Source organism: Castanea sativa, chromosome 11 (genome assembly GCF_040712315.1).
Source record: "Castanea sativa cultivar Marrone di Chiusa Pesio chromosome 11, ASM4071231v1".
Taxonomy (NCBI): domain Eukaryota; kingdom Viridiplantae; phylum Streptophyta; class Magnoliopsida; order Fagales; family Fagaceae; genus Castanea; species Castanea sativa.
Window position 1 is genome coordinate 32,852,647 of NC_134023.1, and position 12,841 is coordinate 32,865,487.

General features: G+C 35.3%; 1 protein-coding gene and 1 long non-coding RNA gene across 2 annotated transcripts; both read left to right on the forward strand.

Annotated features, from left to right (window-relative positions):
* Positions 1–5,792: 5,792 nt before the first annotated feature.
* On the forward strand, positions 5,793–11,104 carry LOC142615777 (ubiquitin-conjugating enzyme E2 5-like). The gene is made up of 6 exons (XM_075788607.1): positions 5,793–6,102; positions 6,212–6,291; positions 6,847–6,961; positions 7,073–7,125; positions 7,229–7,357; positions 10,640–11,104. Exons 1-6 carry the CDS (start codon positions 6,059–6,061, stop codon positions 10,768–10,770), a joined length of 552 nt encoding a protein of 183 aa, XP_075644722.1. The 5' UTR covers positions 5,793–6,058; the 3' UTR covers positions 10,771–11,104.
* On the forward strand, positions 8,135–9,198 carry LOC142615778 (uncharacterized). Its single transcript, XR_012840845.1, has 2 exons — positions 8,135–8,498; positions 8,555–9,198. It is a non-coding gene; the product is annotated as an uncharacterized LOC142615778 (long non-coding RNA).
* Positions 11,105–12,841: the final 1,737 nt, after the last annotated feature.

A 12,841-nucleotide genomic window follows, 5' to 3' on the forward strand; every position in this document is an offset into this window, starting at 1 on the left:
AACATTTTTTTTTGCAACATGGATAGAAATTTTGCATCCACTGATACGAATGCTCTAAGTTTGTATATATACACAAGTGCTATAGTAACTGTGCATATATGCATGGTTACTGTAGCTTTCTATATATTATTTTAATATTTTTCGCTCCCCTCACATTCTTTCTCTTCCCTTGACTCTTTCTTCAACTCATAATCTCTACAATTGATTACCCAGCACTGCCAACCACACAGACCCAACACCGCAACTCATAACACCGTAACCCAGCACTGCTAACCACACACAGACCGACCACAGCAAATAGACCCACCACCACAACCCAACACCACCAACCACACATAGACCCACTCCATAAACAGACCCACCATCGCAACCTAGCATCACCAACCACCACCACCACAACATTGGCACACCACAAAATCAACCAAAAATCAAACAAACCCACACATGGACACACCACAAAATCAACCAAAAGTCAAACACACCCACACATGGACACACTAGCAAAGACAGAGAGAGCATTTTTGTGAACTTATGGCTATGAGTTGGTGCTTGGAAGTCGAATAGAACAAGTCTTGGTGCTTATGGAGGAGATTAGAATTTTTGGGTTGATTAGAAGGAATCTCTGTGAATCAATGCTTGTGGTGGATCGGTGCTTGTGGATTGTTGCTTGTGACCGTGAAGGAGAGAGGGAGAGGCAATTTCAACCAAGAGGGGGAGAGGGAGAGGTGAGTTTCATCCATGGAGGCGGCAGTATGAATGGAGAGGGAGAGAGTTTAAGATGGGTTACAAGGGAGAGTTGAGATAAACAATAAAAAAAAGTGAGGAAAATGATTATTTAAATAAATAAATGGTAGAATAGATAAACTGATGTGGGTATTTTGTAAAAGTGGGTGTGAAAAATAGAAAAAGATTTTTTTTTTTTTGCAAAATAGACAGCAATTTTACATCCACTGATGTAAACACCACATTTTGTACCCCTTACGATTCGGCCCCTCATTCCCCAATGATGCCCAAACTCTAAGGCCTAATGCCAGTTTAGAGCCCAATTAGATATCAAATTGACTTGAGGAATGTTAAAATGAAAATATAACATTTTAAATAAGTAAAATCTATTTTTAGAATTAAAATAACCAAAGTGGCTCTCGGCCCATGTACGTGGGTAGTGGCCTGCGTACGTAGGCCAAAGCATGCGTATGCAAACACTCTCCTATGTACGCAATTAAGATTTCAGAAACATAAAAAATGCAAGTTTTCTAAAATAATGGCTGAGGTTTGGAATGAATCTCACATTATCTGGAAGCCGTTCAAAATCCCATTTTCTCCACTATATAAAAATTTACATGGTATATTTTCAAAATACACAAAAATCCCACGAGAAAAATACAAGATTCACTAGAAAATAGTGAATCAAAAGGAGTTTCACACAAAATACTCCCAAGTCAATTTTATTTGATTGAGACCTTTTTCTGTCCCCAATCCTTTTAGTTTAACGTTGCTAATCACTTTCTTTTTGGTTTTTGAATAGATTTAATTGAGGGGAACGATCAAAAATCAAGGTTGAAGAGCTTTTCTTTGAGGCATTAGTTTTAACCTTTTCTTTTCCTTTTTTTTTTCTTTTTTCTTTTTTGCCTTTAAATCTTTCTATTTGCTTCTTTGTTTGTTATAATATGTTTTAGCTTTTCTAGATTAGGTTTACATTTTTGTATGTTTAAAATGCATGTTACGTTGTAAGAATTTCTATTTTGAGGTTCTACCATGTTTTTTGTGTTTTTGGGTTTTTTGGGCAAGAGGCTGCGTGCGCATAATCTTCCTTGTGTACGCAGGCTTGTTCTTGTGTGCACAAGTCGCAGCCCAAAAACCCTCACTTTTATTTCTTTTATTTGGCTTCTAATTTAACATGTTTGTTTGTTTAGTCTCTTTTCCATGCTTTTATGCTTCCAACGCTTTGTTTCACACATTTAATTGTTTGGGTTTGCCATCACATGTTAAAACTAGGTTTTGTCTAGTATTTTTCTTGTTTGGATGACATGAACATGCATTCACATGCTCATGCATTAATGTCATAGGTATTGAGTTGCTACAAAGTGAGTAAAAGGTAAGTCATGCATTGGAAATGCTCATGCATTTGTGATATGATCTTGTTTTGGTGTTTAGATGAATCACATGTTGTTTGGATATTTTATGACTTTGATTTGATTTTACATGTTTCTGCCTTAAATATGATGTGATGCCATAATGAGATGTAAGGGTATGTTATATAATGAATCATGTTTAGATGTATGATACTAGGGTTTATGTTAACACCTTAATTACCTGATTAGATAAATGTTAGGGTTATGTGTGGATTGGTTTCTTATGCTTTAGGTATAGATATGTATGTGTTTTGGGATGAATGATGTCATGTTGTATGCTTAGATGTACGCTAGTGTGTATGTGTGAGTATAGATACAAGTGTTGAGCATGTTTTTAATGAGGTTAAGACTTAAGACACAATGATGGGTGGCCAACCTTAGGATTGGGCGATCTTGGGTGCCTAACACCTTCCCAAGAACGTACCTAAATTCCGAACTCATATCTCTGGTAGTAAGATCAATGGTCCTTACTTGAGAGGATGCTATATATATGGTTTCTAGACCATTGCAAAAACTAGGTGGCGACTCTATTTCTGTTCTGTCCACAACTGATGCAATTACTCTAACTTTGGAGTACCATTACATGTTTTAGGTGCAAAAACTTGCCAAGAATTATAAATGGACAATGACTTCATTCAGAAGCATTGTAAAGCATAGTTTTCTTCCCTTTACAGAATTCTTTGTAAAAAAAAAAAAAAATTTAAAAAAAACTTTAGACTTCATGGGCTGTAGTTCACATTGATAAGGATTGGACAAGGTTGAATGCTATTTGTGCCCAAACCAACTTGAAAAATTAAATTGTTACTTTGTTTAAGGAGTACTTTTGAACAATATGTATAACCCCTTCTTTTATCGAATTGTTTGTCTAGCAAAAATGCACCTTTGGACCTACAAAATATGGCGAGATGTTGCTAAAGAGTGAGCAAGGATGATTGTATATGCTTGTAGACTTGACACCTACAAGTTTTATTCATTATTAAAAAAAAAGGCACCTACAAGTTTCCCCAATTAATTATAAGCAAAAATACTATCTAATTCTTATATTTTGAAATTATGGTCGATTTAGTCCCTAATATTTTCAATTTGTTGTCAATTTTTGTTATTGAATTGAAGGTAGGAACCAAATTGATTGCTACCAAAATATAAAGACAAAATTAATTACAACTCCAAATGTTGGGACCAAAATGATATTTTGGCCTTAACACTCTGTTTGTTTTGAAGTAAAACATTTTTAGAAAAATGTTTTGCCATTTTCAGGTATTTGTTTGCAGGTAAAATACAGTCAAGCATGTAAACTATTTTTCGTTGACAGTAAAATCCTTCATAAAAAGTTGAAAAATTTGGTAAGACATTTTCAAAAAACATACAAGCTTCCCCTCCCCCATTTGGTTGTTAGGTCATTGGTCTGATGGTTGGAGACTTTGCTTTGGCAACAATGTTATCAGTTTGGTGTCCGATGACTCTGCTTTGTGATTGGTGCCGAAGGTCTAATGGCCGGTGACTTTGCTCCGTGATTGATGCTAGTTGTGTAGTGTTTGGAGACTCTGCTTTGGCAAACGGTACCGATTGTTTGGAGGCAGGATACACCTCACTTTGATCGATGCTAATGGTTTGATGGCTAAAGACGCCACATAATGACTGATATCGGCAGTCCGATGGATACAGACGTTACACTGCAATTGGTGTTGGAGGTTTGGTAACTAAAGATGTCAATTTGTTGACTGGTGTTAGCGGTTCGGTCACCGGAGATATTGCTCTAATAATAATTGTTGGCAGTCTGGTCGCCTAAGCCACCGATCTAACTGCAGTTCCAATGGTCCAGTTACCGGACCTCCAACACCAACTGTTTCAGAGTTGAGACAACAATTTTGGTAGTTTGCTTAAAAAAATTTACTTAACATACTAAACATAAAAAAATATTTTACATGTAAATTACTTTAAAACAAATTGAGCATAAATTTTAGCTTTTTAAAAAGGAATTTCTTTGTGGAAGCTGTGGAAGTACATCTGCTTTCTTTTATGATAGGAAAGGTGTATTAAATTGGTCTGAAAAAAAAAAAGAAAAAAAAAGAAAAGAAAAGGTTCAACAGAAACAGGAAAGAAGACCCATAAATGTTAGATATGTGCTTCACCGACTCATCAAGCTATACCTTTTATATTTGTAACCCCACACGCTTTTAAAAGGTAGAAGGTAAGGTAGCAGTCAAAGAGCAAGTTGTCTAAAGAGCTGGGCCGCCCAATAAAATGTCTAAAAGATACAAATAAGTTGATTAGAATCTTGAACTGCCATTTTACTTTTGGATTGTAATGGTCAAGTTTGATATCATTTTGTGCCATTCTCAAGATGATGATAATGATAATGATAATGATATTGGCTTCGCACCAAGGGAAGCATCTAGTAAATCAATACAAATATTCCTATATGGCTATATTAAACCATTACCATCAATAACTGATTGATTGATTTTCCATTATAAGATTTGCAACATTTTTTTTTTAATAATGATTTGCAACATATCTCTCCCCATATAGAATTCATAACATTTTCTCCACTTTAAGCTTACTTTCTTTAAATTGGGGGGCTAAAACTCTAAGATCACCTTTTAGGTGCGGCATTCTTTCCACTGGAGAGCTTGTCATCTGTACTGAATTTGTTATTTTTTACCCAAAATATTTTGAATCTTATAGGATAAAACCTTTAAAAAAAATCAAATCAAATTTAGGCTTTTCTAAATTAATATTTCGAATTCAAAGTCAATTTTTATGACTTATGAGTTATAAGCATTGGATGTATGGATCTGAATGAGTCAGTTTGTATGGTTGTTGTTGTTGTTGTTGGTTTTTTTTTTTTACTCAATCCGGCCTTATAGAGTTAAAAATACTCAACCAAACCCAACTTAACCCATGGGATGTGGGTTGGATCTAATTGATGAGTTGTGCTTACTTGTTTAATTTCTTATGAAAAATTAGGCTTTCATATACTCTTTAAGTCCTTATTTTTTTAATAAATTATCGCATTTCATAAGTTAGTATTATACGAAGGCTTTTTTTTTTTTGAGAATCATATTATACGAAGTTAAATTATCATAATTGAGAACAAAGTTATCAAAATTAATATTTATTTTTAATTTAATATTATATCATTTATATTTTCATATTTTATTTATATCCCTTTGATCTATTAAGATGTTTCTACAATTTGAAATATTAATTTTTAGTATATAAATATATATATTTATGTAACATATTTTGTTTATTACTTTGCTTGAAAGCACAACAACAAAATGAAGAAATTCAATTCAATGTACAAAATGAGAATTTGATTAATACCCTATATTAGTTGGATTCGATAATTTCGTTAGGAAAATTATATTAGGATAATATAAGTATACTATTAAATGCATAAAAACTTTTGACATTTAATTTGATATTATTTTTTCTAGGGATATTATTTTAGTCACGAAATTTTTTATTTCAAATGTATAAAAACTCATAGATTCTTCTATTCACCTTTTTCAAATTTCTATTTTTTATGTCAAAACTCTAATATTTTAAAAAGTGGATTGAAATTGAATAGAATGATACACATAGACAATCAATATAAGTTATAACAAGGGTCAAAATTTTATATATATAAAGAGAAAAATGACTAAGGGTGGCAAGTGAGGAATCTTGAAAATGCAAGCAATCCACAAATGCAAAATGATAAAAATATTAAACTATTATTATGGGTCCTAATTGGAAAAATCTCTCTCTCCATTATTATCTCGTTGTTTCACACATTCATGTCTGAACCGTTTTTTTTTAAGCTTTGCTTCTGTCAGTTGGACAAGAAACTCATCTCTCTCTTGCTGTCTCTCTCTCTCTGAAACCATAGAAACGAGAAGAAAAAGAAAAAAAAGTAGCAAAATTTACAAAGAAAAATCATGTCTTCCCCAAGCAAACGCAGAGAGATGGACTTGATGAAACTGTTAACCCTCTAATTAATAATCTTTCTCCTTTCTTTTTTAGTCTTTTTTAGTCTTTTTTTTTCTTTTCTTTAATTCTGACATTTGTATTTTTCATTTTGGTTTTACTAGGATGATGAGTGACTACAAGGTAGAGATGATCAATGATGGCATGCAAGAATTCTATGTAGATTTCAATGGACCCAGTGAGAGTAATCTTCAATACCCATATATGCCTTTTTATTTTCTTTCCATTTTCGGTGTTTGTGCATGAATTTCTGAGCTTTTTAGTGGTTGCTATAATGGGTCTTTGCTATTTTTGCTTCATCTTTCTAAATTTAGCTATTTTGAACAAATTTAGATATTAGGAGCTCTTGATTTAATATGGGTGATGAGAGAAAATTACAATTATCAATTTTTCTCAACTGTATTTCTTGGAATTTCTTTTTAATTCTTTGATTCCCTTACTTTATGTAATTATTTTTAAGTCTATGTACTTGTGTGCTCTTTTTGGTTTTAGAAAGCAAATTAATTTAGTATGTTTTGAATTCTATATTAGATATACCATGGTCTTTTAGTGGAAATCGATATCCATTTTAACCCTGTATAGATTACTAAGAGACTTCAGGTTATAACAGAGGTAGATTTTTTTTGTTTGCTTATTTTTGTCCATAGCTACAGAAGTCTTAATACTAGACTGAAATGGGGCTTTACATATTTAAGAAAAGGAGATGTATTTCTCCAATTCATATGATGAATTCTGGCAGGTCCTTATCAAGGAGGTGTGTGGAGGATAAGAGTTGAGCTACCAGATGCTTATCCATATAAATCTCCCTCCATAGGCTTTGTTAATAAGATCTACCACCCAAATGTTGATGAGATGTGAGTATATAAATGTTATAAGTATGTGTTTTTCTCAACTGGTTTACCATAAACATTGATTTTAAGAGAAACTTTGTTCAAGACTGACCATCTTGCTTTTATCAATTTCAGGTCAGGTTCAGTTTGTTTAGATGTCATTAATCAGACCTGGAGCCCCATGTTTGGTAATAAAATTAATAAGGCCTTTTAATAAATTTAAATTTTCTATTCTCCAGTTTAAGGTGGTTGGTGCTTCTGGTCTTATATGTTGACATCCATGTTTTACAGATCTAGTAAATGTTTTTGAAGTATTCCTACCGCAGCTTCTGCTGTATCCCAACCCATCAGACCCATTGAATGGAGAGGCTGCAGCTTTGATGATGCGTGACCGAGCTTCTTATGAACAAAGAGTGAAAGGTATTGATCCTTTTCAAATTTCTAGTTCCGGTTCCCTATGCCTGCATTGTAATGTTTGGTATATTCTAAGAGCATTGGTAATGGGCATGTTTGGTAAATTACCGCACAAAAGCACTACTTGTAGCAACAATATGAAAGCAAGAATTCAAGGTGGCAGTGTTACAGATGAGTTGTAAATTTTGGAAAATTATTGTTAGATGAGAAGAGAGAGAAGACTGAAAGAGGAGAAAAATTAGAAATAGCTATAGGGTTTAATAGATTAGTCCCTTCACTGTAGCATATATTCATAATTATTTCCTCTTCATCATTTTATTTCCTTTTCCTTCACTGTAGCATATAATTATTTCCTTTTCATCATTTTATTTCCTTTTCCTTCACTGTAGCATATAATTATTTCCTTTTCATCATTTTATATTGCTCTCTGAAGTAATAATAGTATTTTCAAGGTATAATATACTAAATGCATCAATAGTGGAGTTGGTATGGTATGGCCTAGCTCAGTCCCTCTTTAACTAAATCCTTTTAATTCAGGTGCATTGTAATTTGTAACTGGCCAACTGTAAGCAAGTTAATTTCGGGTTTGGCTTCTAGTCCTGAAATCCCGTTTGCATTTGGTCGACATATATTGTTGGGTGAGTTTTGGACTGGGCCTGGTGATAGGATTCAGGTCAAATCTGAGCTAAATATTGACTTTGACTCTGCCTATTGCCAGATTTAATTCAAACCTTTCTGTACAATATTTTGGTTTTGAGAAATTTGAAAAGAAGAATTGTGATAGAGGTTGGAAAAGAAATGGAGTGGCTCACTTTAGCTATATGAACAAACAAAAAACCCATCTAGTTGTCCGTTATGGAATTCCTAATTAGTTTCTGCACGCAGCATCGTGTTTTATTTGTTTGCTATTATGATTTTGCTAAATTATATACTAGAGCAGTGTAGTAGAAATTTTCAACTACAAATTTCAACAAGAAAGGTCCGTGTCTCTGTCCAACTCAGGTTTTTACCTTCCGATTTTTGTTTGAAATTTGGAATGCAGAGATAAAATAAGCTATTTATTCCATAGCTTTGGAGAAGAAATGAGTCTTGGGATTAAGGTCACATTGCATGGATTACCAGTAGATCCAAACATGATGTCCTGGTGGTTTTGAAACTGAGGCTAAAATTTTAGCTGAATATCATCCATCCACCTGCAACGAGGTTGTGGTAATTAAGAATGGGAAATTTTAGCTAGTTACTAGAAGTTGGTCTGATTGCGATAAATGGGGATCAAAGGTTCAAAGGCAAGATCCTTGGAAAAGGTCTCTTTTGGGTTAGGGATCATGTGAAGTCTCCCTTGCAAGCCTATATTTGGTGACTCCTGGTGGGAGTTTTTATTGTTAGCTGTAATGTCAAAGCATTAGAATTTGTTTCTTATACCCATTTCTTCCATTTTCGTCTCCAACACTAACGGAGTACGTCAGCTTGAACTCAATGTTGGGTATACAGACGAGTAAAGTCCCACATTGAATAATAATGAGAAGAGTGAGTGATTAATATAACATTGTTGGCTTAAACTCATTAAGGGTGGGATCAGCCCATATGGAAGAAGATTTGGACTTTAAATGTACCACCTAAGGTTCGGACCTTCCTTTGGAGAGCTTGCTCAAACAGTCTGCCAACTAGAGACAATCTGCATCGTCGAAAGATCCTAGTTGAGTCGCTTTGTGGTGTCCGCTGCCAAGAGTCTGAGACAACGGGTCACATTTTATGGGAGTGTCCTCTAGCTAGGAATGTATGGGCTCCGGTTAAGGGGAACATACAAAAATGCTCTAATGAGGCACGTGACTTCTTCTTATTGTTTGGACATATGGCTAGGACCTTGGACTTGTGTGGTCTGGAGCGGTGGGCTATCCTGGCAAGGTTATCAAGGTCCTTTTGTAGATGGAGTGAGGGTGGGCCCCTTTTGCAATTGGATCGGGGATAAGGTATGTGTACTTGGAGATCTCACAAGGGTGCGTTGCACAAGGCAAGCCTAAAAGGCCCACAAAAATGATCCTAGAAGAACACCCAACAAAGGAGTGTTGCCAATGGTGCTAGATGACAGTGAGGCTCTTGGTTCCCATAGACACGGAAGTATGGGCCAAGTTCCCATGGATGAGCGTGCAAGGTTGACACGTGATTGTCATGATGGTGTACAAGAGTTTCATTGATGCGTTGGTGAAGGAAAAGCTCATAGGCAAGGGGGAGCAAGCAAGACTTGTTCGTGGACCACACAGAGGTCTAGAAGTCAATAGAGAGGCAATGATTTATACAAGGGGGGAGATTATTGGGTATACACGTGTGAGTGAAATACCACATTGAATAATAGTGAGTGGTTAATATAATATAGTTGACCCAAACTCATTAAGCTTTAGGGTTTAGAGGTGTCTCTATATGTTATATTAACATTACTCAATTGGAGGCTTTAAGGTGTTGTCTCCCCAAAACACAGTAGTTTAGCTACTCTTCTTGAATATTGTGATTGGCTGGGCATTGAAGAGAGGTGCTGCTACCTTCACCTGGACCTGGATAAGCGTATTTTTATCTTAAAACAGAATGTGCAGCTTTCTAAAAGCATCAATTTTTTCAAGGTATGGCTGTCTTTTGCACAATAAACAAAATAAATTGATGAAAATAAGTTCATCCAAATACTTGAATCCTCTATACTATATAGGACAAGGTTTGGCTTCAACATCCGATTGATATGAAATTTGACGTGTGTTAAGAACATAAAAAGCATGCAATTTAGCGATTAGATTTTAAAAATATGTAGTTATGTTCATTTTTTTAGAGTGAATTTAACAATCAAGGGAATCTAAGGGTGTTTATTGGCGAAGGAACAGATCTATGTGTTGACATTTTTGAGGAACCATGAAGTTTATATGCTGCAGGTTGTACCATCCTACACCAAGAAACATAAGTGAAGCAATATAACAGCAATCTAGCTGTTGTCTCTTTAACAAGGAAGGCTCAATTTGAGCCTTTGGGCTGTGACATTTGCTTTAGACATTTTTATATACTGATGGGTTCTTGACAAGTATAAAGCATTTGGATACCACAATTATTTTGTTGATTTTTTTTTTTTTTTTTAAGTTATTTCAAAAGACACTCATTTATTTAATGTTTTTTGTTTTTGTTATCTTTTTTTCTGACTCCGTTGACATTGAACTTCTTGTCTAGACCAAACATTGTCTCCATTTTTCTTCAATGCCATAACCTTGTGCTGATATAACTTCATGTTGTTGGTATTGTCTCACCATGTAGAATACTGTGAGAAGTATGCCAAGCCAGAAGACATTGGGGCTGCCGCAGAAGACAAATCTAGTGATGAGGAGCTGAGTGAAGATGAATCTGATTCCGGCGATGAGCAAGTGGCAGGCAAAGCTGATCCATAGGTGTTCATGGCCTATTGTATCTCCATCTGTACATGGTGTTCTAGTTTTTGTTAATTCAACCCCAACTCCAAAGAATAGACTTGTTTATTGAGTCTGTAATAAGTTCCCTTAGCCTCTGTTAGTTTCCTGTCATTTGTAAATAATGTACCATAGATTTCATGTTGTAATTTTTTCATTTGCTTCTATTGTTGTTGGGGTTTCAATAAAGGCATGGTATTTGGTATTTGGTGATTGTAAGTGTGGCTGTATGATATTTAATCAAGTGCAGGCACAAATAAAGTTGTGTGTATATAAACATACATATATAAATAAAGAGCAAGACTTAGGTGCCGTACTTAGGTACTGTTTTTTAGGTTTCTCTTTTAAGATTTTGGCATGTGGATTTTTTTTTCATGGATGGAAGTATATTTTTTTAGTTAAGTAATCACATGGCTGAATCTTAAGAGAAGAACCTAAGGAACAGCACCTAAGGTACTTTACTTAAGTTTTGCCCATAAATAAATAACTAAAAGGTAAAAACAAAAACAAAAAACAAAAAGTTAATGGGCGAAACTCAAATGACAGCTAAAAAAAAAAAGGCAGTATTTACGAGTTAATGCAAATGTTGTTGCTCTTGTTCCTGAAGTACCTAACCCCTAAAAGATGGAGGACTTGCATTCTATCCCTTGTGCAACATTATTTACAAGTATATTTCAAAGATAGAAAACAGATTGAGGCCTTGTCTTCCTAGCATTGTTAGTAAAAATCAGACTGTTCTCATTCCAAGAAGAGGCATTGCCAAGAACAATCACTGGAGTTGGTGAACTACCATAGAGGGAAGGTTGTCCTGGACCATTGAAGTTGACCTCATGAAGGCATTACTCTGTCAACTGGGATTTCATTCTGCACTAACTCACTGAAATTGGTGTTCCTTGTAAGTTTGTGAAGTGGGTTAGAGTGCATCACCTGTCCAAGTTTTTCCATAGCTATTAATGGCTGCTTAAGAAGTGGCCGGGGTTAAGACAAGGTGAATCCCCCTTTGTCACCATATCTCTTTATTCTTGGCATGGAGGTGCTTTCAAGAATATTACAAAAGAGAGTGCAGGAATCTGGTAGCTTAAGTTTTCACCCATATTGCGGGCGGAACCTCACTCAACTTACTTCTGCTAATGACTTGTTGACATTTTCAGCAACAATTGTCGATTCAGTCAAGCTCATAAAGAGTGCTTTGGAAGAACTTGAAAGTTATTCTAGTCTTAAAGCTAATCCTTCTAAAAGTGAAATGTTTTGTATAGCTATTCAAGATGAAATAAAACATCAAATCTTGGCTCGGTATTGATGGCATTGTGTATAGTGCTCAGGTGGCTTGGAAGGCTCTTTGTTGTAGAGGGAGGGTACTCAGGGTAGTCTAGACTTGAAACGTATGGAGATTGGAGGGTACTCAGGCTCTTTGTTGTCATAAGGCTGCCATCATATGGAACCTCTTTGCATAAGCTGTATGCATTTGAGTAGCCTGGTCCCCTAGCATTACTCTTGGGATTGGAGGAAAATCCTTCAAATTAGGGAATTTACTTGGAATGGCTCCAGCATATCATTTGGCACAAACATTGGTGTCCTAGTTGTCAGTTGTTGGTGGAGGATCGCATATCTTTCGTTGGAGAATTCACATAATATTACTGTTCTTGTTTTCTTGTGTCAGTAGAATAACTTTTACTTGAGAATTTACATGAAGTTTGGGGGGTTAATCCTAAACCCATGTTTAGGATGGACTTACACGAGTGTAGACGTCACATTTTGCAACTAGGCTCAATTCTTTTATAAGGATAGAATAGTAATCACCAAAGATTCTTTACCAAGAAAGCACAGGTGCGGCTCCAGGGTCATCGCACCCGCACTGTACTCGTCCCGACGCAGCATCTGACTCGCAGATTTGCCTCTTTTTTTTATTTCGATTCACACCGATTCAAGCCAAAACGGCCAAATTGGTCCGATTTCGGCCAAAATAGACCAATACGGCTGCCGAAATGGGCAACTAGCCGCCATTTTTCTGCTTCATGTGGCCTTGTGAAAAAAAAAAAAAAAAAGGAAGAAG